This window comes from Debaryomyces fabryi (assembly GCF_001447935.2).
Source record: "Debaryomyces fabryi strain CBS 789 chromosome Unknown contig00005, whole genome shotgun sequence".
In the NCBI taxonomy this organism is placed as follows: Eukaryota; Fungi; Ascomycota; class Pichiomycetes; order Serinales; family Debaryomycetaceae; genus Debaryomyces; species Debaryomyces fabryi.
In genome coordinates, this window is record NW_015385431.1 from 1 (window position 1) to 25376 (window position 25376).

A 25376-nucleotide genomic window follows, 5' to 3' on the forward strand; every position below is an offset into this window, starting at 1 on the left:
AAAATTACAAATACGTCAGATCTAGGGTCTTTCAAGGTTGGAATATTATTCCAATTTTCTGCTTTGGTTGGTTTGGCGCCTGGACAGGTTTGCAAACTACCTTGATCACTTTCGCCTGTTATATTTAGTATCTTCTCAAGCTCGTAGAATTGGGAGTACGAAATCATATCACGTCCATCATTATCATGAAACGAGTGCCCAGATACCATCACATCAGGAGTAGGATGTAATTTTACCCAAGGACTGATCAATACTAATTTTGAAGGGTAGACTATATTTTGTAATTTTGACTTTTTCAAGAACTGTAAATATCCAAGAGACAAATTTCCCCCAGCGGAGTCTCCCATTAATATTACATTGGTGTTGCCTTCATTTGTAACCAAATTCAGGTATGTCTCGTGCAACTGGTTCATCTGCGTGGGGAATTTATGCCCATATGATGCCAATTTATAGTCCAAATGTAAAATAGATAAACGTGATTGCTTGTCTGGCTTGAGCAACTTATACATTGTCAAAACTGATACAATCTGTTCCGGTTGCGTTTGAAGATAATAAGCACCTCCGTGAATATAAATCAAGATTGGATCATCTGGCTTCCTGTCTGGTTGTTTAACCAACCAAATGGAGTTCTTGTCGTACCTAGTACCGTACCCCGGGAGTTTACTAGTAATAGTTTTAAGGAATAAAGGAACCAACTTGTTGATAATGAAATCGTTACTCATGAACGAGACATAATAAGCATCTGAAACACTTAGCGAAAGTGCTGTTCTGAAAACTATAAGTCTTAAGCATTGCGTTAAGCTATTTGCATATTTCCGAACCGGATCCCCAACAGTATAAAATCTCAAAGTGACAATCAATGCTTTGATGGGAATGCTAATCAATGAAAGTAGACCTGATAACGAAATCATGATACTCAATATTATCTTGCATTGAATAGTAATTCCTTCCGGGAGTTGCTTGCTTATATAGGAGGATTGCAGCAGTCTCATGTGATGATTTTTGTTCCGTGAGGAGTATCGGATATAGAACAGTACTGCACTCTATTGCTGCTAATAACGAGAGAATAAATACGACTTTAAGACCGCTAAGTAAAGATTCCATACTTAATGCAAACTATTGCAGTAAATCGTTCCTCTAGACTATAATTAGCCGGTACAAGAACATCCGTGGAATATACTCTAATGATTTATAGTAGATATTCAGAGTCAGTATGTCCCCAGTGCAATTGGTGAGATTTGACGGCGGCTAAATATCGAAATGATATTTTAACCACTTATCTACTGTTTCAACGAGATAATTATCACGAAAACAACATAGATATCTTCTGGGTATCTGCTATAATCGCCAAGTTCCGTTGGTCAGATTGTTTCCGTGGGGTGTTATCGCCGGGCACGGTTAAGAATAATTAGTATGGGCTTGGATTATATAAGCAAGCGAGTACTCCCAACAGTTCCAATGAACGTCGAGTATTTATATATTTATTGAAAAATTTCAGGTTTATAGCACTAACTAAGTCAATTAGAGAATAATTAAGATGTCAGTCGAAGATTTAAAAGCTACTGTTACCAAGTTACAAGATAGAATTTCATATTTGGAACAAAAGGCCGGTATTGTGCCAAATGTGCCAAAATCTGTCAGAATGGTGTTGATTGGACCTCCAGGTGCTGGTAAAGGTACCCAAGCTCCAAACTTGAAGGAAAAGTTCTGTGCTTGTCATTTGGCCACTGGTGATATGTTGAGAGCACAGGTTGCTGCTAAGACATCATTAGGTGTTGAAGCCAAGAAGATCATGGACCAAGGTGGATTAGTTTCTGACGAAATCATGGTCAACATGATCAAGTCTGAATTAGAAAACAACAAGGAATGTTCTAATGGTTTCATTTTAGATGGATTCCCAAGAACCATTCCACAAGCTGAAAAGTTGGACTCTATGTTGGAAACCAGAAAGACTCCATTGGAAAACGCTGTTGAATTAAAGATCGACGATGAATTATTGGTTGCTAGAATCACTGGTAGATTAGTCCACCCAGCATCAGGTAGATCATACCACAAGTTATTCAACCCACCAAAGAAAGAGATGATCGATGATGTTTCTGGTGAAGCATTAGTTCAAAGATCTGACGATAACGAAGATGCTTTGAAGAAGAGATTGGTTACTTACCACAAGCAAACCGAACCGATCGTTGACTACTACAGAAAGACCGGTATCTGGTCTGGTGTCGACGCTTCCCAAAAACCAGGTAAGGTTTGGGATGATATCTTAAAATGCTTAGGTCAAAAATAAGAATAATTTTATATATTAGCTAAGTATTTATGTATAGGATTGTAAAAATATCACCGTGTCATTAAAACTTTTCCCGCTTTACCTTTGTATTCAACTCATCTACTGCACCTCTCTTTTTATTCGCTTCGTTGAAGCACGTAGCATGACAAATTTTACGGCTGTTTTTACCTTCGCCGGGAGCTCTGATACAATTGAACCAGCACCATTCACCAAGATCATCATTATAAGTAGCTTTAATTTGATCACGACAAATGAGACATTTATTATTCATATTTGTTTCATTTGAAGGAATTGTGACATAAGGCGTTTCAGCCTTAGTCATATTAGAATTGTTTGATATGCTAGTTTGTAAAGATTCGGTATTTGAAGTTGTTGAGTATTCTAGCAAGTTCTCGTCTCTGAATTTGACCCAGTCGTAATCGTCTAAATACCAAACTCTTGATTGTACACTGGAAGTAGCCATCTTCTTATTTATACGGAAATGCCAATCCAAATGCAATCTTCTTTTACTGACACCAGCTTCATCAGTAGTAAATCTCTTACCACATGTACCACATTTTGATGACTTTGCTTCATATAACAATGACCTTGTTGAATTCGAAATCTTGTTAGTATTTATGAAATTTTGTAACCCCTTTGAATCGATAGATAAATTATTTAATTCATTGAATTTTAATTGATCATATTCTGTTCTGGCTATGTTCGAACTTGGAATATTGAATTTTGCATTCGAGTTTATTAATAATTGTTCTAATACACTATTTGATGGTAAATCTACATTATTAGGGATATTAACTGTAGGTTGATATTTTTGCTTGGGAAAGTTTAATTCGTATGTTGGTAAAGAACCAGGCTTAAGAGCTTGGTCCATTTTAATTAAGCCAGAGACTACTAGCATGCCAAAGATATCCCTAGCCTTATTATTTTGAATCACAGGGGTATTTGGTAATCCTGGGGTCGTCGCAGGGGTCGCTGCTGGAGTAGGTATTGGTGTATTATAAGTATTTAACTCCTGTTGTTTAATAGTTTGCAATTGCGATTGTACCGCTTGTAGCTCGTTAACGTTCATGTTTTGGCTCTGTAGCAATGTCTTTAATTGATTCAATGCATTAAATCTGTCTGTTAATCTTGGATCTGGGTTATTGATGAGCTTGTTCTGGAAAATAGGAACCAATGTGTTGATATCATCTATCAAAACATTATTGGTCAATTGATCATTTCTTTTTGAATTCTTAGCATGTGCCTGGGTTAAAAATGCAGAAATCTTATCTAACTGCTCTCTTGGAAATAATGGCAAGTTGGTACCCTTAGTTTTAGTAATCTTCCAAGTCTCAAACAAATTTACAAGCTTTTGTCTTACCTGTCCATTCACCAACAAATAAACGTGTGAAAAGAGTTTGAATATTTCGTCACCAACTAATATATTATATGGATTTCCAACATTCTTACATACTGAATCTAACACGTAAAGTGCAAATAATTTGTGTTCGGGAATACATTTGAGTATTCTATTTGTTATTGCATTGATTATACCATCTGCTACGTTGGTATTCTCTTTGGCAATGGTGGTGAGGTTATCAATTATTGGACGCGAGTTAAACGTTAAATCAGTCAAGCTTTGAGCGTAATCCTCCACTATAGCTGACTTCAAATCGTTCGACATTCTAGATTATGTAGTGCCTTTCTTTGAACTTGAAAATGTCTTAAAAAATCTTCTCTTATTTCCATCCAGCTCATTTCGTTAAATGTAATCAGGATTTGATTATCTGGGCGTGTTCTTACCAATATCACCAACAGGACAAGGCTACAATAATCTGAAGTGATTAATGGTACAAGTAGGGTGAAATTGATGGTGAAATCTATGATTTTGACTTACAGGAATATGCTAGTGATATCCCATTATTTAATCTACATTTCTTCCCCCAGAAGTTTACAAGGATTTCCAAAATAACCTTTCGAGGTGTAACACTCTACTACATCCCTACACCTGTTTCCGAATTATTGGTTCCTTAATTAGTTTTGAAGAAAAGATCGGATTTCAAGGCTAAGAATATGAAGATAATGTGGAGTATCACGTCAAGATTTTGACTCGATTATTTTCACAGAGATATCGATGTTTTAAGAATCCCCACTTGTTTAATATACCAATAGCCCCACTAAAGAGAGAGAATTAAAGTTATTTTATACTTTTTTTTTTTGAATTATCATCTAAATAACAAAACTTATCTACTAGTACTAAAGCACTTATAATCCCTCCTATCTTTCAAGTCTGCTTTCTATCGATTCAGAGATATGATCACAGGATATGATCCCACTAGGCGTGTAAAAACCATGCCGAAATAAATTAAGCGCGGTGAACAAATTTTTCACAATTGGAATTGAGTCAGCCTAAGATAAAGCATTCTTTTAGTCTGATAGCAAGAGCAAATGTCACCACACGCCACAACCGATAAAAAACAATCAGGAACCGCTAGAGTTTTGGGATCTGCTTCTGCAGGTATCTGTGAAATCGCTGTTTTCCACCCAGTGGACACTATTTCCAAGAGATTAATGTCAAATCACGGTAAGATTACATCTGCTGCTCAATTAAACAGTGTTATTTTCAGGGAACACGCTAAAGAAGCTTTAGGAAAGAGATTATTCACATTATTCCCTGGTTTAGGATATGCTGCTTGTTACAAGATTTTACAAAGAGTCTACAAGTACGGTGGACAACCATTTGCTAACGAATTTTTGACTAAGAATTTCAAGGACAACTATGAATCGTGGTTCGGTCCTAAGACCGGTAAAGCATTATTATCAGCTACTGCAGGTTCGTTGATTGGTATTGGTGAAGTTGTGTTGTTACCTTTGGACGTTTTGAAAATCAAACGTCAAACAAACCCAGAATCTTTCCGTGGTAGAGGTGTGTTCAGGATTTTTGCTGATGAAGGATTTGGTTTATACAGAGGTTGGGGTTGGACTGCGGCCAGAAATGCTCCGGGTTCTTTTGCTTTGTTCGGTGGTAACTCTTTTGCTAAAGAGTACATCTTCGGTTTGTCAGACTACTCGTCGGCCACTTGGTCCCAAAATTTCATCACATCTATCTTCGGTGCCTCCGCATCTTTGATTGTTTCTGCTCCATTGGACGTTATCAAGACCAGAATTCAGAACAGAAACTTCGATAACCCACAATCTGGTTTCACTATCTTGAAGAACATGGCCAAGAATGAAGGTATATCCTCGTTTTTCAAGGGTTTGACCCCAAAGCTTTTAACTACTGGTCCTAAGTTGGTCTTCTCGTTCGCATTAGCCCAATCTTTAATTCCTGCCTTTGATAAGATGTTGAAATAGAGTCTTTAGTCTATAGATTTATTTTCGTATTTATTTGTATATATTAAATTAACACTATAAGTTTTTGATATTGCGTCCCGATTAGGAAATTGCGGCTTTTAATTAGAAGGCCTTACAAATCAAGTATCTAGATCCAAACGTGGTTGATCAAGCTATAATTACTAATAGCTTTCACTAGTATTAATTCATTTTTTTAGCATATATGATATAACATTGGACATAAGAAGGAGCTATATTATGAAGATATATCGATTTGGAGGAAAAAGTTAAAATGAAATTCTTCTCAGTTATAATATACACTTTAAAAGTGAATTTATTACAGGTATTAGTGAACAACTGTCGATCGCATTCGATTTCGTTACAATTCATTGACAGTTCAATATTTGAAGCAAGTACTTCTAGTAAGCATCCAGATGAATACGCAGATGGCGCATTTGTTGTGAATATTACGGATATACCGATTATGTGATTTGGAACAACTTGGGCTTTGACGAGTAAGATATGCATTCATAGGAATGGGAGTTTGCTTATGATGATAACGATTACGATTATGATTACAATTATGACTAGGATAAGAATGGTTTTAATAAGATTAGATAATATTTAGAGTTTATAGTGTATAGAAAATAATATTGTATATTAAAATTCTGTTGGTAATACTATATTAGAAATACCAAATGCTTCAAAATACCCAAGTTTGCTTAAATTAGGCAATTCAGTCGTCCATTTCTGTCTACCTAAAATTGAATCCAATTCTTGTAGAGATGACTTATTTTCGAGAATGCAGAGTCTCATCACTGCTTCGGATTTTCTCTTTTCTCTCTGAAGCTTTTCGGTTATACGTTCTCTCAATCCCCCGGTAGTGTTGGCAATATTCATGGCATTCTTCAAGAATGTCTTGCAATTTTGGAATAAGACATCTTTATGTTTAGAAGCTGGTTCATAATTCTGTAATTGGGACCTCTGAAGATCAATATCAGACCTGGCGATGATAATATTGCTGATTTGCGAAATAATCGACCCAATTCCATCGTCTGTTCCGGAAGGTCTTTTCTTCTTTTCGGTCAATTGTGTATTCAATAATTCCTGAGATTGTTTGTAGTAATTACCCATTTGCGTGAGTGCTTTCCAATAGAATTCAGCAATTTTCTGGTTTGAATTAGCACTATTTAAATTAATGTCATTCCTGTCTATCATAGTTTGTATATTATCAGCCGCCAGCATGTATCTTTCTGGGGTATGAGGTAATTCACTATTATTCCATAAGTCATACAACTTGCTGGCATCATTAATTGCTAACCCCTTAATATATGCTTTACATATCTGATAGTCATCAATATTATCTTGAGTGATTGATGAAATCATGTCGCTCTTTGCATTATTTCTCTCCCCAAAATTGAGAACTAAGTCGTCTGCAACAGCCTCACAAGTTGATAAAAATGGGTTAACCATATCCAAAGATGGCATTATTTGTGAATTTGGGTCACTTACGTTCTCGAGCACCGCCTGTGCTAGTCTATATGCTGATATTATTGTTTCAAATACGTCAGACGGTTGAAGAACTTCTTCGCTTGTAAATTCTTCTTCTTGAGGAGGCTTTTCGCTGCCTGAAGGTGTGTTGTTATTATTCGTACTTGATGCATCACTTGCTATTTCATTTAGGTCATTGAGGAACTTTTGGAGTTCGGCTGTTTGTAATTCAATAAGATTCTGAAATATACCTTGTGTCTTGTAACCATATTCCAAGACTGTATCGAAATTATCGCTTTCATTGTCTTGCTGGATTTCGATTACCTCGGTATATACTAATGCAGTATTAAATAATAAATCTAAAGGGATTCGAATATTCAAAGATTGTGCCACATCAATTGCCTTCTCATGAGCACTCACTATTTCTGATAAATTCTGTAATACTGAATCTTCGCCACCACTTATGGCATCTTCCACGTTAGTTAAATCATATACACTAACACCGTCAGTTTTAAAATATTGATTGTAAACGTGAAATAGAAGCCTAGAAGCATTGTAGTAACTATCTAAAGTACCATTTGGTGAAAGCTTTATGGCCATTAAATATTGGCTATAAGCTTTTTGATAGAACCTAAGAGCTTTGGCCAAATCAGATCCCAACCACCTATCTCCGCTTTCTTCATCAATTGCACCTTGGTCTAAAAATTCATCTGCTGTTTGTGGTTGCTTTGATTCATACTCTTGATTATCTTTTTGAGAGTTTAACAACGACTGAGCCCTTTTACCCAATTTTGGAACCTTTCCACCTTCTTCATTAAAAGTTTAAAGTTAGTAACCTAATTAATAGTAAGATTCATCTATATTCCATGTACATACTTTTCATCTTACTTGATCTAAGTTTCAGGAAGAGCTAACTGATTTTTTTCTCAATTTGATAAAATCAAACGCGTAATGTTCCAAAGATCTACAGATACGTTAGATTGAGTTGAGCTTTTACAGGACTGGAACCTAGGTTGACATAATATGCACAAGAGATTCAATAGTAATTCATTATCTGATCTTCCAGATACGAATCTAATTGCGACTATTGACCCTGTGAAGTATAAAATTACGCTACCGGTGTATTGTCTCTCATTATTCAAAAGTCCTACATGGAAACCTAATGCCCCTGGTATATTATATGTTACTGATTTTACAACGAATGAAGAGACAGCATTCAATAGAAATGTTCTACCTCAAAATGTTAGTATAAACTTTCAGATAGAAAAGCCCATTGAATCTAATAAGATTTTGTCTATTGGTGTTCCATCTCATCTAATGGACAAAATATCCAATGAATTGTCAAGAACAAACACTAATATGAAAGATTATAACTTCAATAACCCAGGTAATTGTCAATTTGAGTCTGAAGGAATATTTGCGAGAGTTGTCTTTATATTGAAGTTGTATAGAGGCGGTATAGAAGGAAGTCTCGTTACATTGATTACACTTGATAAGGATAATATTCCAGTTTTCTACTCAGAAGACAAAAAACTTGAAACTTTAGCGTCTAGGTATTTGGAATATTCTAACCCAGAATTAGTTAATAGTATTATGCCGTATTTTCCTATAAACAGCTTGACTAACGGGCATGAGTATAAACGAGCATTTGATTATGTTAATACGAAATCAACGCAATCGTCTAATGAACCCCCTTCAAAATTGCAGAAAGTTCCGAATGGAGTAAGCCTTGCCTTTCACCAGCACAAAAGTTTTGATGATACCCAGAAGCCAATTACAACAAGTACACAGCCATATAGTAGTGATGATGTGCCGTCATCCCTATACAGTAATACGCAGACATCTCAAAACTTGGACTTCAAGGCCAATGCCTTCGATGACTTTTTAGTAAATAGAGTGACAGTGGACCAATTACTCAAAGTTCCTCTTAGCTTTGCTGATATAAAAAAGGGAACCACGTTTGAAGTCGATGCTTACATCAAAGGGATATTACCATTTGATCGATTTATCATTAAGCCGTTCAAAAGAACTCTAAAAGTCGCTCCGTTCAAATTGGTTCTATCTGATAATTTGCCTAATTCGGCATTATCTGCAAATAATACCCTAATACTCGAATTCAATACTGAAGAAGAAATCTGCCGTTTTCTCCTTATGAACGAAGTAGAAGAAATGTATGACAACATAAAAAATATTGAACTTTCAATGGACAAGCTATTGTCTACTACATCTAATATAAAGGGCTTGCGAATCAAAAGATCGCTTATCACAGTCGACAAAGGATTTTTGCGGCCATACTGGACCTGTTTAAATAATTTAAATGACTTAATCTACCAAGGCTAATTCCCGTATCCGGGATATGAATATTCAACATGCATGTAAGCATTCTATAAATAGGCCCAGCTACACTAATTCGCTAAAAATGTCTAGTACAGCCTTTTAATTTATTTTCGATCACATACGCGTTTACCCAGCCTCATCAAAATTTTACGTACTTAAAGGTTTGATAAGAATATGCAAACCCCAAGATGTGTTAATTGTTCCCTATTATTGAATTAAAACATATATATTCTATTTAATTAACCGCTGTTGAATATTGTGGTTATATCTTGAAAGTTAGAATTAATTGACTTAATACCTATTAAATCCATTTAAATATTCAAGTTCCTGGTATGCATATCCCAAAGATCTCATCGGGCTTATGTCCTTCAAAATTATTAGCTCGTTCTATATCAGACGATGTTACATCCACTGCTGATGCATTTAAGAGTTGGGACACATGTATGGATAATAAGACATGTAAAATAGTGGCAATTGTGGGTATTGTGTTGGCATCGTTGATCTGCATCTGGATATTATCAACGTTAATTCAATGTATTTGCTTGGGTAAAACTTGCCTTGAATCTTTATGTATGTGTTGTTGCCGTCCTGCCAATCGCCAAAGAGTTGTTGAACAGCAGGTTCCTTATACCAATCCAAACATGTATCCTACACCAGCACCTTACTATGCAAGAGAGCCGCCTGCAGTTTACGGTGGTAGAGGCTATGTGCCAGTTGATGATGATAGCGATAAGACTAATCCATTTTCTGAAGAAAAGCATACATCTTATCGGGGATACAGGTCTTAGAAAGATGCCCTCTATTAATGACTGTTACGCTACTTTTTTTAAACGTTATTTTTATTTGAAGTCTATAGGATAATACTCACAGGTTTATAATTTAGAGACTAAAGGAATACATTTTGCTCTTTCATAGAAAAATACTCGGTAAAGATAATTATCAAAGGATGAAACTACGTAAATCGTGTTGAGACAACAAGTTGTGTAATGATAATCATATTCAAAGAAAAAAAAAGAATCAAAAACCTGGACTGCCAGCTTTCAGCCTTTGAAACAAATTTTACATAAATTAAATACTCTGATATACACAGCTTCACATTTCTGTGCAAATGAATTGCATATATTGCTAAAATGATCTTGCCTGAAAAAATGAATACATTCAATTACTGATAGTGAGATATCCAAACTTGTTTGTAACTACTTTGATTTCATATATATTCTCGTTACGACGTAAAGCATTTACTCCCATAATCAAATCGCGTTTAATCTTTTGAAAGATTTCCGAAGGATAAACCAAGTTTTCTAAATCCAGCTTGAAATTCCATGGAAACCTTTCTGATGGTCTGCTATATCTATAGAATCGCGAGTCTTTTTCACTTTGGCAATTCTCGTTAATTAGTTTCTCTTGACTTAACAATAATTCACTTTCCATGTAATATCCAAAGTCAGAAGATAATTTATTATAGTTTTGGCGGAAGGTATTGATATATTCTTTAAACTCAAGGATATTGAGTTTAAATGATATCATAAATTCAATATTATCCGAGACAGTATCAGGACACTCATTAATTAGAATATCAACAAGGCTTTGTATATTGTTTATTATGTTCTGCGTCTCATTCAATTTGCTATCAAACATCTGCGGACTTATGCTCAGAATTTTCTCTTTGATTGTCCCAAAATCATTAAACTCTGCAGCTCTTGGAAGGCTTGTAACTAAATCAGCGACTGACGCCATTCTAAAAATATTTTGTAAAAAAATTACTAAGAAAGAAGTCAAAGAATATTAGGAAGATTCAAGTAGCTATATAGGTTAATAGTGGCAGAATATTCTGCTTTAAAGTCATGAATATATTGAGATAAATTTATGCAACCCTCTGCGTAATTACTTCTTTAAGCAATAATTGCACTCAACAGTCAAATGCGACATCAGAAGGACTCGAACATAACTTTGCCTAAGAATGAGTTTAAATATGAAAAAACCCTCTTACTTTTCGGTATACTTATGAAGCAGATATCATTGTAATTACTGTCATTTCTTTTTGTAGTAAGTTTATTAATATTTTAAATAGTTGCAATAAATATATATATAATTCCTGTGTAGCCCAATATATTAAAAAGATTAAAAAAGTGAAAAAATTATCTCAGAAGGAGTCATGGAAAACTCCATTCCATTATTCCAAGTAGAACTAAAGCTCTTCGCTAAAATTACGAAAAACATATCTTAAATCAGATGCGCTTACCAAACCAACAGCATCTCTCAATTTTGATTTCAACAATGCCCTTTCGTTTGGCCGATATCGAATATTATATCCATCTAAATATTTCTGGCATTCTTCTCTGTTTAGGCTGTCAATATCTCTAACGGTTTCAATAGGGGGTAATTCATCTTGGTCGCTTTCTAAGTTTATAAAAGGCACGAGAGACGCAACATAGCCATTGTTTCTTCTGGTTACATTATCTAAAAGAGCAAGCTTGTATTGAATCATTCGGAATCCAGTAGTTGTTGTTCTTTCCAAAGTATTCATATCCACTCTGAGGGCTGAGACTTCGCTCTTGATGGAATTAACTTCGCTCTTGATGGAATTAACATCGCTCTTGATGGAATTAACATCGCTCTTGATGGAATTAATGCCATTTGTGAACCACTCAGGTGGTGTCGAATAAATTGACTGAACAATTGGTGGGAGTTTTAACTCTAACCTTCTATCGATTAATTTAGTGATATTTTCGTTTATTTGTTCAGGAATTTGTTCAAATATGCTTTCTGTCGATTCAGCCATTTTTGTTATCTTTTTTAAAAACTTATAATTTTATAGTTTTGAAAAGCTACTATAGTTTTTAAAAAAAGATAGTCCTTAAAAAATGATATGTCTTAAATTTATATAATACATGAAAATGCATTTGTACCATTCAGTGTTACACAAATGCGAATTGCACTAGTTTTCCTATCGGTATTTTATATTTTACCATTATCAAGGTAAGCCCATGCACAAAGAGTTAAAATGGAAAAGGATAAGAATCACTTCTAAACAATTATGATAATAGAGTAGCTTTAGCGGATGAGATTGATATAAAATACATTGAAGTACTTATGATTATTATTGACCTGAGTTTAACTTATTACAAGATGCTTATTAGACTTTTAATTGCTGCGACAAACTTCATTTATGTGAAATCAAGGTTAGTGCTTTTGATTTCTACTGTCATGTAGGGCTATTTGTGTCTTCTATTGTTTTTTCGTTGGGCCAAAATGAAGCACTAGAATAGGAAATAGGTACAGAAAATAAATGTCAATAAGAAACAGGTTTGAATTGAAGTTTCTTAGTACAATCTTCAGATGTATAATCAATAATCTAAGTTAAAATTAGCATTTTATAATAAACAGTTTCTTGAGATATATCAAGTAAGGGGGAAGATACCTTTGCTGAGCCTTTGCTGAACATGGAATTAATTTGAGAAACACAATGGCTGCAAAATAGACTTTTGAATTAGTACTATTGTTTACTCTGCCAGATTCTTTTATTTTATGATGGAAGTCAGTATTGCTTTACAAATTGCTGATTCCACTAACCTTAGTATTGTATTATAAGAAGAAATGAATTCACCGAATAATTGTATTGTAATATTTAAAGGTCAAGTAAATTATAATTGCCATTTTTGAATGGATTTTTATATCAACTGTCCCTTTGAAACAATGACTAAGTCTAAAAGTAATTTAGTAGTTCTCTGGTAACATAAGATCTCTTAGTTTTCCGAGGCTAACATATTATTCACTTGAAAGATATTTTAGTTAGGCTGTATCAATTTTTTGGATGCAGCGAACCTACATTTACATGAAATATTAAAGAGCCAAAAAATTTACGAATCTTTGTCAAATACTGAAGAGAGTTGAGTCATAGATCTAGGTACTTCACTGTTGCAAAAAAAAACAAGATGTATAATAAGCACTGGTATACAGTTCGTGTGCAATTTATTGAATTAAGCGTCTGAAACAGTTCGTAGCTCCTAGTACAGATTTACAAGACTTAATACATTATTTCAACCTCAAAATGTTATATCATTCTTACTATCTCTTATGGTTGTGATATGGTTACATACCTGACCCAACATTTGACTGGGTACTTCTCTTTGACGTAATATTTGCATTTCCTTCTTATTTATCGGACGATATAGAATAGAGTAAAATAAGTCCCTATGGACTGTCCCTAACGTCCAGGCTTGTAAATGGCACATTTTTTAAAGTAAAGGAGGATTCTGACATTCTGAAGATTTAGTATGAGGAGAAACGCCAATTAATGGTTGTTGGTGTTCAAATCTAATCGCTTAGAAGCATATAAAAGTAATTTTTTAATAATATATTGTCGAATAAATATTATCTAAAATAGAAATATGAACTGTACTGCGATGTCTTGTCCCGAATACGCATTTATTACAATCTGAAAACTCAAGGTATACAGCCTATTGACTTTTTATCTAATGCAGTATATTACCAATATACAAAAACTAAAAAAACTAAATAGAATCATTAACCAATAAAAATTAGTAATTTATAGTATGATATACTATATATAAAGCAGTCATATATAATAAATGTATAACGTTATGATTTGGAAAATAAATATAATTTTTTAAAATTAAACAACTTAATATCACCTATGAACATGAAATCTAACGTTCCCTTCTCTCCATGCACAATCTACCATGCTTCAGTTTGTTCTATTCATTCTTGCAAACAAATTTAACCAACCATCAAGGTTTCGTCATCAGTGAAATCGTAAGCTGGAATTTCCAAGTTCAATGGAGCTGGACCTCTTCTAATTCTACCAGAGATATCGTAGTGAGAACCATGACAAGGACAGAACCAACCACCAAAATCACCGGCTTCACCGATTGGAACACAACCCAAGTGCGTACAGATACCCAACATAACTAACCATTCTGGCTTCTTGACACGGTCAGCATCAGTTTGTGGGTCTCTCAAGTTAGAAACTTGGACTTGGTTAGCCTCGTCGATTTCATCTTGTGTTCTGTGTCTGATGAAAACTGGCTTACCTTGCCACTTAACAATGACGTTCTTACCTTCTGGAATAGCACCCAACTTAACTTCAACCTTAGCCATAGCTAAAACATCAGCAGATGCAGATAAAGAAGATAAAAACGATTCAACGGTGGATTTGGCACCAACAGTACCCAATAATCCCATAGAACCAACCATGAAGTAAGTGAAGTTACGGTTCTTTTCTTGAGATCTATTGTTTAAGTAACTGCTGTAATCTGGCTGATCATACTTAGCCAATGCAGAAGTAGTGGTGGATAAAGTTCTAACAGAACCTATAATTATGTTAGTATATTATTCTTATTTCATGTCTATAATGAATTTCTTTCAATCGACTACGGATTTCTGAATTTTTCACCATTAGAAACAACATGAACGAAGTCATCATGAACAATTCATGAACACTTCATCATTTCGATTGCTTGTATTTTTACATACTCTTTAATCCTAATCCATTTCTTAAAGATCTAAAAGCAAGGGATGACATCTTCAATTAATATACAATTAAGTAAATTGGTATAATATGTTTTTCTACTAGTTTATGTAAGGTCAAAAGTCACTAAAATGTTCAAAATTTGTTTTTGAGCCTTTTTAATTGGCTCGAATGCGGTTTCGTTTAAAACCGGGTAACAAATATGTTACACGTGATCTTTTCGCCTAAAGATCGGCCCACCACTATATGTCTATAGGATTGATTGCAAAATACTAGCATAATGGTATTTTAGGGAACTTATAAGGCAGTATATAGAGGAAATGGGCTATTTAATACCAAATCCGGAACTCTCGTTCACCGCCATTGTCAATTTGGATATCATCTTTTCTTTGGATGAGTACTCGTACAACGCGAGTTCATTGAAGCAAGTATGGGCTACCGGTAATCTATTACTGTCCTTACCGTTTGCTAATCTACTTATCCTGAAATTAAGATTCTGGATTCCAGTAGCCGGTACTCTATCAGATCCTGTGACAAAGGCCAAGACCTTTTTGTGCTGCTTGTAGGATAAGCTGTCCATGTATTCCCAGAACCACTTTACGGCCGAGGAGGTCATGGCATGGTCGTTGTCCTTCCAGCCGGTGTATTTAGTTATTGATCTTAGGATGGCGACGTCGATTTTTTCTTCGTCGGAGCCGCAGAGTAGCAATTCGATTTCCTGGGGCAGAAAGAGCGACAAGGCATTCCCACCGATGACGGTGGAAAAGCCTTTGACAAAGAAATTCACCTGGTTGGCTATTCCGTCAGACATAAAGAACTTGGCGTATTTCTCGATATAGGTCTCTCTGTTTTGAGACGTGACTACGGTATGTCTGCCCTTGGGTATCAACTGCTTGGTATGAACTTTGCCGAGCAAATCTGTGTATGATGCTTCGAATGTTAGTTCCATTGCCCTTAATTCTTCGTCATTGTACTCTCTTAGTTTTAGTAAATTCGAGGCGGACACCGGATATAGTTTCTGGTAATCACTTAAGTCGACCGGCTTGCCTAGTAGAAGCTTGTATAGAACTGTGGGGAATTTTAAATTTAATATAGTAGAATTGTAGATTGCTAAGCCCAAGATAGCTCCAAATAAATAATACATCTCGTAGTTCTCGATAGGTACAATATTAAACCACAAGAGGTTGGAGTCTTCGATATTTACAAATATTCCCGCCTGGGGACTGAATAACGCCCTGGTTAATAATAGAAACCACTCTTTCTTTATTCCACCTGCATCTACACCTGGCTCGTCTATGAACTGTACTCTTAAACTTTTCTTTAGATTAGTTGGATTTATTTTAATGCATCTTAGGGAGTCTTGGACAATATATTCCCGACGAACCCTAACTTTAAAATAGACGTCGATTGCAATTCTCTTGTCAAGAGAATTGATAAATGCCTCCTCTGCTTTTCTTTCCATTTGTCTTCTTGCCTCGTACTCCAAGATAGAAATTTTACTTCCTAACGATATCAAAAACGGGTACTGGCAAAAGAAATACGAAGAGGATTCGTTAAATTTAAACGAATTAGTATGCCCGTGAATGTAGTCGATAACAGTCTGTAACTCAGGTTCTTGAAGATGATTTGTTGGTTTAATGCTAGACTTTTTGTTACTCTGCCATGAATCGAAATCTAGTTTAATATTAACGAAATCAAGCAATGAGTTATAAAATATGCTAACCAGCAACTTATCGCTACCACTGCGAATAGAATTTGCCCTGTTGAAAGTAGAAAGGAATATTGCAGCTGTTTTCAAATGCCAATCATTAGCATATTGATGAATTTTTATCTTGACCACCGAGTCCTTTTTAGACTTCGATCTAGGTAGCGTAGTCCTATTTGGTATTAAGCTCGCGGCTGGATGGAGGCCTGGAGAACTCAAGTCGGTGGAGGGCATTTCTTCAAGGTCATTTTTCAATTGAATATTGTCCAAATATTCATAATCAGTGGGATGATCATGATGACGAGATGAAGAGCTCAGACTCTTCCGTCTTAACAAATGTGGATTATTGGCAATGTGAAAATATTTCTTAAGGTGAAATGTTATATATAAATTTATGAGATCGACCTTAGACAGAAATTCATATTTGTTGAGTTTTGAAACCCAACTGGCTATATAATTATTCTCTGGAGTAGAATTAAATTGAGCCATAATCCCAAACACTCTTTTCAATATGTCATAGCATAGTGTCTTGATTTCGGGTACGTCTATCATTGATGTAATTTGAGTAGAAGCGCCTTTCTCATAATTTACCAACGCATTCGAAAGAAATGGAATTTCCAAGAGAATTAACAACCAAAGTAGATTCCTGGCATCATCATTCTGATACACCTCTACCCGCTTCAACAAATCAGAAGCTCCACTTAGTGCATTATATAATGGTCTCTTGGTAGGTAAATGAGTCAAAAGGACAAACATTGACCTGATATCTTCAAGGTTTAAGTTAGATGTTGAGTAGTGAATTTTCTTACTAGTTTTCTTAATTTTAAACGAATTATTCAAGCAAGGATATGATTTGAAGGCCAGAAATAGGTAACTGGAAAGAGGTTCAAATATTTCATGTGTTGACTTAGAATTCCCTTGTCTACATGCCTCGTCCGCATCATGCACACATTTATCAATCATCTTCTTTACCCGTTTGAACGATAAAACAAGAGGATATGAACTTGGATCTGGTTGTGGTCTTGACCTATCCATAATAACATTAGTGGTATTACATACAGAGCAACGAAATTTATGTGTTCCACCGGAATATGATACAATTGTTCCACAACATTTGCAATTCTTAACGCATACTTCCTCTTTATGCTCCTTTTTAATACTGCTACTGTTTTCCTCTGATATCTTACTAGTGTAAGACGCCTTCAAAGGAGGATTCTGTGGTTTAAATCTATCCAACAACTTCCATTGAGAATTTGATCTGGTAATTTCACTCTTTGAATTGGAATCTGGGTTCTTAGGTTGACTCGTAGGCAGTGTCCCCGAAGTGCTACTTTTTCTACGTAGCATGAATTCTTGATCAATGTGTTATCAATGGATATTTAAATGCTTATGTGTTCAAACTAGCGTCTAAATCATCAATATAAAGTAGTGCCTTAGTTGCTTCTACCTTCAAAAGGACCCTTATCATAGCCACAAAGGAAATTGATTTGCAATTATCAAAAAAGTATTCACACGACCGTTTGATTGCAAAGTTGATTTATTATAGCACATTAACGCCTATCTTGTTAACTAGATAACTTCTATAATGAAACACTAGCCAGTTCTCTACACGGTTCCTTATACTTTGATATTGAAATGAAATATTTGTTATCGGAAATAAGGCCCCCCAACTGCATCAATCGTTCTATATTCGCTAATATATTTACCAGTCAAAAGGCATCGCTAGTTGTGAACAAGGTGAATAAATTGGAGTTTTATGTTGTGCATACCGAATCAGACGAACCATATATAGAATTAAAGGATGCATTATCTATAGACGAGACTATATTGGCAATAGTTCCATTCCAACCACGTCAATTGGACAATGAATGGCTTATGGTTCTCAATGAGTCAAACGAACTATTCTATATCGGATATAATCAAGAGACGGAGAATTTTGTTCGTATTAATGGTACAATTCTTAATGGAAATGGTCAACAGCAATTACTTGATGTAGATCCCATTTTGTTGTCCAATTTTAATGAGGAATCAGGCTATTTCATAGTGCATTGTTTTCAAGGAATGATACAGGTAATGGTGCTGAATAAGGATACTAAATTTGACACGCTACTAATAGAAACAACAAATAAGCGATCTAAGAAGAATAATTTACACAATGAAATATGGAACACAAATACTACAGCTATTGGGAACATCGTAATTCATCAAATGGTGATTTTGGAGAACACAGATAAATTTCAAGACACGCTAGCTATACTTTACCGGGATTTTCAGTACAATTACTCTCTAAGATACTATCGCATATCTCCAGAAGAAGGCAAGCTTCTGCTTCATACCCAATTTGAAGAATTTGACGAGCCACCATCGTGTATTATAGCGCTTAAAACGGGTGGAATTTTAGTTTTAACTTCGCTTCATATTTTTTATTTCGCTAACCCAATGGTAAACTTACAGCTTACAGGAGAAAGTGACAGCATTTTTGTTTCACGTAATGGAGAACAACAATTGATAGTTAAGAAAATAGACTCCACAAATTATCCAGAATTAATCACAAGTAGCTTTACCAATTACACTATTATAGATGACAACAGGATTTTGGCCGTAACTAATACAGGAATGTCGTACATTATATATTTCAGTTCCAAATATAAGGGAAGAAAATTAGAAGTTATTAGTACCATCAATCTTATTAAGCTAGGTATGACTACTGTTGCGAGTGATGTTCATCACATTGATAAGAACATCTTTTTTGCATCGTCTAAGTTATCGCAATCTATATTATTCGAGATACTCCAACAAAAACCGTTTATTAATATTTGTCAATTTATCCCATCGTCTCCACCCTTATTAAATATCGATCCTAGATTTGCTGGTATGCAGTGTAGTCTTTTGACCTGTGGTGGTGGTTATGACAGCGGTGAACTTAGAAAAGTTCATAATAAAATCTTCGACTTAAGTCTAATCAAGCAGTTTGGAACAAATTTAGACACCAGCCAAATATTGTTGCTTAAAATGAATAATAAAACTTACAATATTGCCACTAAGGATATGAATGGGAAAATTAATGGGGAATATCTACTTGAAGAAGAGGGACCTAAGTCATGTTTCAAGGAGATTGATATTCACTGTCACGTTCAACATGAGCTAGTATTGGACCAACGCATAGTAGACGATAACAGAATATCTGTAACTGAGCAAGGATGCTACATAAATGATCAGAAGGTGTCAAACGAGAAAACTTTTTATGGCAAAATTTTGGAAAATGGCATCTTCCTACAACTCACTTCCCAAAACAGAATTATCATACAAAAAGGTGCAAATTTTATTAAAACGGTCAACTTAAAGGCCGAATTTAAGCAAGTAACTGAAATTGACATGGTTCAAAGTTCCGAGAACAAATTCTTTTTGTTGGTAGCATTTGATGATGGATCCTATGAACTACATATAATCTCAAAGGAGTCGCCTTATTCCAAAATCCTTCTTCAGGAGGTCGTGTTTGATTCTAACGATGGGATTTCTTCGTGTGCTATTTTATTTGATGACACATCTTCATCTGCATGGCTTCTTTTCCTGTCTGGAAGTGGATCAATTGGCCAAGTATATTTTGATTTGAATGACGGAGTCAAGAACAAACAAGCAATTGTTTCACAACATGCATCTGGGTTGCCTTGTAGATTTTTTAAGGATAAAAACAGAAGAATTTTCATGGCCGATAGAAATCAGATATTTGGCTTGTTCATTGATGAAACAAACTTATACAAAGCTGCATCGATTATAGAAATTAACAACATTAATGATGTAATTTTTTTAAATGAAGAAAAAATACTTGTGTCTACCGACGTGAATAAACTATCGTTATATTCCTTGAAAACGAATTCGGTCGCAAACGCAAATGATAATATCATATATTCCAATATGTTGAATACCAAATCATTGCATATTCCTCATACAAATTTGTCTATTGCAATTTGCTTTGAAAATAAAATAAACCCCACCAATGATGAATATCAAAAATACTCTTATTTGAAGCTAATTGATAATTCCTCAATGAACGTTGTTGACTTTTTCGAATTTGCAAATAATTCTTCCTGGGATTTAGTTGACATGTGCATCATTCCAAATGGTTTAGAGCAAACTCTTCCACGATATTCATTTGCTATATTGAGTAATAGCTCCAATAAAAATGAAATACTTCTGATATTTCATATTAAAAAAAATAAAATAAAGAGGCTTCCACTGATAGATATTCTTGGTCTATCAGATAGTTCTGAATTAACATTACAAACAGTAGGTCTCGTTCATTCCGAAAAACCTAAATTGATCGTTGGAGGCAATATTACCTTTATTGTCGAATTAGTATACGATCCAGATAGAAATAATTTTATCTGGCAGTTGCTTCCGGGTACAACTGTTCAATTACCTATTCATACGCTTGGCGCTATTTCAATCGATAAATATATTATAATGGGTGATATAATGAAAGGTTTGTATATTGGAGAACTCCATGACCCTGCTGACTTTGATGATAATGCGACCGAAACTTTCTCTAAGCTTTCTATGCTGAAATTAAGATGCAACCTTGATCCATATTTCTTGACCACCTTTGATGCAGTTAAAAGCACTGAAGATCAAATGGAAATTATTTTTGGTGATTCCTTGGGCAATTTGTCATCTCTTGAAATAGATTCCGATAACAAGGATGTGAAACAAGCGTTTGCATTCAACATAGGAGAACAGATTAATATCATTAAGGCCATTGATCATTCTCTGCAAATCCAAGATTTTGCACTTAAATTCGATAAAGCCAATAAAATAAAATCACTTTTGCATATAATTGCTGTACTTGGTACGGTCAATGGTGGTTTATATTGCATAAGTAAACTTGAAGAAGAACCAACAGAAAAGATTGAAAAAATCTTAGAAAGATGCCAGATGGAATTAGTATCGTACCTGAAAACCCTTAGTTTGACAAGTAATACGACAAAATCAATTACCTATAGTAATTGGCTCTCGGTGAAAGACTGGAAAACATTGTCTAAGAATGAATCTGGAAACTATATAAAAAAGGAGACCTTCGGTATGTTTGATTTGGCATTAATAAGAAAATGGCTTTACCGTGACTATCAGCTTAACAAGTCTTGTCAACGGAACAAATCAGACGAGAATGTGTTGGACAATATGAGGGCAAATCTCAAAGTATGTTATAGGAACAAAAGCCTCCTACAAAGGTTGGTTTACGAAAGTAGTTTATTATAAATACTGTATGCATCAAAGATATTTTTAATAGATTCTTCTTCTGGGGGACCCTACCGTGAGAAACTCACCAAATGCTCTCCCAGGTCTGAAAACGTAACAACCCCATCTAATTCCGAAAGATGCAAAACCGATATCTCAAGAACACCCATTGTCGAAGAATAGAGTGAATGTGGAGAATGTTTAGAACAACAATATGTAAGAAATTTTATATGAAAATTCTTGCATTAGTCAGTTTCAAAATTACGTATAACCCAAACAAGAAACAATGTCTAAATTAGTACTCATTACGTACTTATATGCGAATACAACGATTCTGACGGTTATATTAACGACAATTGACCCAATAAATATGAATAATAATTTGTAAATTAAGTTCGCCCGTCCTAACTGTTCTACCCTATCAACGAAAAATTGCATGCTGTTTAATCGAAATTAATTTTAAATTTGTTGAATATGGTTTGAAGAAAAAAGACATTTTGCAAGCGAATAAAAGTGGATGCGAAAATGATTCCCATTTACTATTTACCTTAGGCTGCGAATAAACTCATCTGCCACATAACTGTCGATTTCACTCACGCATATTGTCATTGGTTTCTATTAGTATTAATGCCAATATCTATAGATGTACAGGTTAAAAAGTCTATAATTAATCTGTGCAATACGACAAGCAACACCAATAGTAATAGTATATCCTAGAATCTGATTTTGAAAACAAAGTTGGGTTTTTCATATTTAATCTCGGTATCAAGAAAACTAGACACAGGATTCGTCATTGAATGATTACTTAGGCCGACCCTTCTGCTTGAATGGCTGAGAGGCCAGTTTTCTTGTATTATATTTTTTTAGTTCTCTTGACTTCTTTCATCGGCCAGGTTGATATTTGCCAAGTGCACGATTTTTTTTGTTTTTGTCGTGTTCTAGGAATTTTATATTATTGAATACTATATAGTATCTTACAGCATAAGCCAAAACGTACAAATAATTCATCATGGGTGATCAACAATCATCAACTTTAAATCAAAAGTTTGATGACATTGAGATGTTGGAAATTCCAGACGACTCAGTATCCTCGGAAACAGAGTCGCTTAGCGAGAGCTCAACATCAGCATCAACAAGAGATAAACCTTCAAAACAAGACTACATAAGATTGCAAGATTGGTTAGATTCAGATGACATTATTGAATTTCAATTTGATTCGGGGCAATACAAAGATAGTTTAATCCAAAATGATGTTTCAAAGTCATATAAAAGATATATAGACTCATTGTTCAAGATAATTGAAGGATTTGCAAGTGATGATATTACCCGAATTGATTTGGAAGATGACGAAAATCCTATTGGATTGATTAGTACTTCTGCAAAGTTTGGAAACACTGCCCGTAAAACACAAAGAATGCATAAAATCAATGAAGCATTTACCAAAGTTGTTGAAAACCTAACCCAATACATACATGATATAGAGAGCATTGGAGTTGAAGACGAAATTACTGAACAATTTTATTATTTATTAAGTATTTTAGACTGTCTTCATGCTAATTATTTTTGTTCTGATACTCGAATGAAACCAGAAGCCATGGCTAAGTGGATTAATAGATTTGATTATAAACCTGATAAAGAATTAGTAGAGTCTGTTATGGTAAACTGGCCTAAGCCTTATACTCATCCACAATTTTGGAACACTTACTTGTCACAATTAATCACTAGAGGCTTACTCACCCAAGCAATTGCAGCAATTGAAAAATCGCAATACGAAGAGCTCGAGGAAAACAGTCCAGTATTATTTTCAGTTATCCAAGACTTTTCAATTTTATTAAAGAATTATACTGGTATGTCCATGAAACACCAATTTCCTGAATGGAAATTATCTTGTTGTGAATTTAGGGATTTGTTTCTGAAATTTAAAGCTAAGGTATCTGATCCAAAAGAGTTAATCATCCTTAATCAAATTTATGACTTATTATGTATACTTACTGGCTTACCTAAAACGATAGCTATACACTGCGATAAATGGTATGAAATATATACTGCATTGTCCTTATATCAAGTTAGAGACGACGATAAATTATTCAAAGAATATTTCAATGTTGCAATTAGTGAAAAACCTCCTGCTTTAATTGAAGATAGTGATGATTTAAGTATAATAAGTGAGCAATGTTTTGTTCATATTTTAGAAGAAAAATTTCTAAAAATGTTGGTGTCTGTTGACTCTATTGATTCCGCTACTGCGGCATACGTAGCAAGACTACTTGAGCTTAAAGGTTTATTAAACAATTATTATTCAGCAACGACTTCTAAAGACTTACAAGAGTTAATTAACAGAAAAACTATTTCTGAATATTTATTAACCACACATGCATATCAATGTTTAAATTCACATTATCTAGTGCCCGTTGGTATTGGATTGCTATCAAATACCGATATTTCCTCTTCCTCGCAATCGTTTGTTAATAATCGTAATACGATTGCTGAATTCTTACCACATTATGAATGCAGAACTAATGATGACTTAGAATGGGCTTTGACTATATGTGCCAAATTAAATTTAATTCAAACTGCTCGAAAATTATACCAGATATATGGAAAAAAATCTTTGAAGGATGGCTACCTTTATGAGTCTCTAAATATGTTTGTCAACTGCTATGATCCAGATTCAATCACGAATGAGTCAAATGAGGGTATGAGGCAGGTTCATCATATAGTCTGGGATATCATCTTTCAAGACAGCTTAGTGAACAATAGGCCAATTAAGGATGAACTTATAAATAATATTATATCCCATAAAGTTGATTCCAGCTTTGAAATACATCCTGTCATAAGACAATGCCTTTCACCATATGCTGTTTTAATAGAATTTTTCAAATCATTGGAGCAATCACGCAGTACTAGAGCTATGGATAATTTATCCAAATTAGTACACTTAATAAGGTTTAACCACTTACCTAAAAAATATTACCCATTATTACTATGTCAGATTATCCCTTTTTTGATAGACTCGGATATGAAGTTCCAATTACCAGATTTGATTGTGATCATCGAATTAATTGATACATTTGAATTTCAAGCTAATGATACTGAGTATAGGGAGGGCGAAAACTTATATAAATTTTCGATCAGCAATATTGAAAGTAAAACCGAGAATTACGATTGGAGAAAAATTTTGCAACAAAGTGGTACTGCCTTGCCGAAAGATCTCAAGTCGTTAATAAAGTTATTAAGAAATGAAGTGGTGGCTAAAATTGGCAAAGTATACGTAGATCACATGTAATATATATATCAAATAAACATTTACAAATTATTAAAATAATGTATTTATTTCAGATTATAAAGAATAAAAGATACAAAATAAACATGATGTGCAAGTATTTAGGCTTATCATCATTCCTTACTTGTCTATACGATAAATAAGAATCAAATACGCGGTAAAGGTAGCAATAAATATCATTTTATGCTAATTCTAGTCAATTGATATCAACTATACAAATAAAAATTGGTAAACT

The 25376-nt window shown here is 34.4% G+C and overlaps 13 protein-coding genes across 13 annotated transcripts; 6 read left to right on the forward strand and 7 right to left on the reverse strand.

Annotated features, from left to right (window-relative positions):
- Positions 1-14: 14 nt before the first annotated feature.
- Positions 15-911, reverse strand: AC631_00394 (uncharacterized protein; the record flags this gene model as incomplete). Its single annotated transcript, XM_015609224.1, has 1 exon — positions 15-911. A coding segment is annotated over one exon (897 nt), but the record flags the coding sequence as incomplete, so codon positions are not given.
- Positions 912-1537: 626 nt separating this feature from the next.
- On the forward strand, positions 1538-2287 carry ADK1 (adenylate kinase; the record flags this gene model as incomplete). Its single annotated transcript, XM_015609225.1, has 1 exon — positions 1538-2287. The coding sequence occupies one exon, from the start codon at positions 1538-1540 to the stop codon at positions 2285-2287; it is 750 nt and encodes a 249-aa protein (XP_015469862.1).
- Positions 2288-2348: 61 nt separating this feature from the next.
- On the reverse strand, positions 2349-3950 carry AC631_00396 (uncharacterized protein; the record flags this gene model as incomplete). The annotated part of the gene is made up of 1 exon (XM_015609226.1): positions 2349-3950. The coding sequence occupies one exon, from the start codon at positions 3948-3950 to the stop codon at positions 2349-2351; it is 1602 nt and encodes a 533-aa protein (XP_015469863.1).
- A 764-nt stretch (positions 3951-4714) lies between these two features.
- On the forward strand, positions 4715-5620 carry YHM1 (Yhm1p; the record flags this gene model as incomplete). The annotated part of the gene is made up of 1 exon (XM_015609227.1): positions 4715-5620. The coding sequence occupies one exon, from the start codon at positions 4715-4717 to the stop codon at positions 5618-5620; it is 906 nt and encodes a 301-aa protein (XP_015469864.1).
- Positions 5621-6259: 639 nt separating this feature from the next.
- AC631_00398 (uncharacterized protein) lies at positions 6260-7690 on the reverse strand (the record flags this gene model as incomplete). The annotated part of the gene is made up of 1 exon (XM_015609228.1): positions 6260-7690. One exon carries the CDS (start codon positions 7688-7690, stop codon positions 6260-6262), a length of 1431 nt encoding a protein of 476 aa, XP_015469865.1.
- A 423-nt stretch (positions 7691-8113) lies between these two features.
- AC631_00399 (uncharacterized protein) lies at positions 8114-9430 on the forward strand (the record flags this gene model as incomplete). Its single annotated transcript, XM_015609229.1, has 1 exon — positions 8114-9430. The coding sequence occupies one exon, from the start codon at positions 8114-8116 to the stop codon at positions 9428-9430; it is 1317 nt and encodes a 438-aa protein (XP_015469866.1).
- Positions 9431-9759: 329 nt separating this feature from the next.
- On the forward strand, positions 9760-10215 carry AC631_00400 (uncharacterized protein; the record flags this gene model as incomplete). The annotated part of the gene is made up of 1 exon (XM_015609230.1): positions 9760-10215. The coding sequence occupies one exon, from the start codon at positions 9760-9762 to the stop codon at positions 10213-10215; it is 456 nt and encodes a 151-aa protein (XP_015469867.1).
- A 370-nt stretch (positions 10216-10585) lies between these two features.
- On the reverse strand, positions 10586-11164 carry AC631_00401 (uncharacterized protein; the record flags this gene model as incomplete). Its single annotated transcript, XM_015609231.1, has 1 exon — positions 10586-11164. The coding sequence occupies one exon, from the start codon at positions 11162-11164 to the stop codon at positions 10586-10588; it is 579 nt and encodes a 192-aa protein (XP_015469868.1).
- A 451-nt stretch (positions 11165-11615) lies between these two features.
- Positions 11616-12209, reverse strand: AC631_00402 (uncharacterized protein; the record flags this gene model as incomplete). Its single annotated transcript, XM_015609232.1, has 1 exon — positions 11616-12209. The coding sequence occupies one exon, from the start codon at positions 12207-12209 to the stop codon at positions 11616-11618; it is 594 nt and encodes a 197-aa protein (XP_015469869.1).
- A 1958-nt stretch (positions 12210-14167) lies between these two features.
- On the reverse strand, positions 14168-14972 carry RIP1 (ubiquinol--cytochrome-c reductase catalytic subunit; the record flags this gene model as incomplete). The annotated part of the gene is made up of 2 exons (XM_015609233.1): positions 14168-14760; positions 14924-14972. 2 exons carry the CDS (start codon positions 14970-14972, stop codon positions 14168-14170), a joined length of 642 nt encoding a protein of 213 aa, XP_015469870.1.
- A 271-nt stretch (positions 14973-15243) lies between these two features.
- On the reverse strand, positions 15244-17970 carry AC631_00404 (putative E3 ubiquitin-protein ligase; the record flags this gene model as incomplete). Its single annotated transcript, XM_015609234.1, has 1 exon — positions 15244-17970. One exon carries the CDS (start codon positions 17968-17970, stop codon positions 15244-15246), a length of 2727 nt encoding a protein of 908 aa, XP_015469871.1.
- Positions 17971-18258: 288 nt separating this feature from the next.
- On the forward strand, positions 18259-21879 carry AC631_00405 (uncharacterized protein; the record flags this gene model as incomplete). The annotated part of the gene is made up of 1 exon (XM_015609235.1): positions 18259-21879. One exon carries the CDS (start codon positions 18259-18261, stop codon positions 21877-21879), a length of 3621 nt encoding a protein of 1206 aa, XP_015469872.1.
- Positions 21880-22867: 988 nt separating this feature from the next.
- NUP85 (Nup85p) lies at positions 22868-25144 on the forward strand (the record flags this gene model as incomplete). Its single annotated transcript, XM_015609236.1, has 1 exon — positions 22868-25144. One exon carries the CDS (start codon positions 22868-22870, stop codon positions 25142-25144), a length of 2277 nt encoding a protein of 758 aa, XP_015469873.1.
- Positions 25145-25376: the final 232 nt, after the last annotated feature.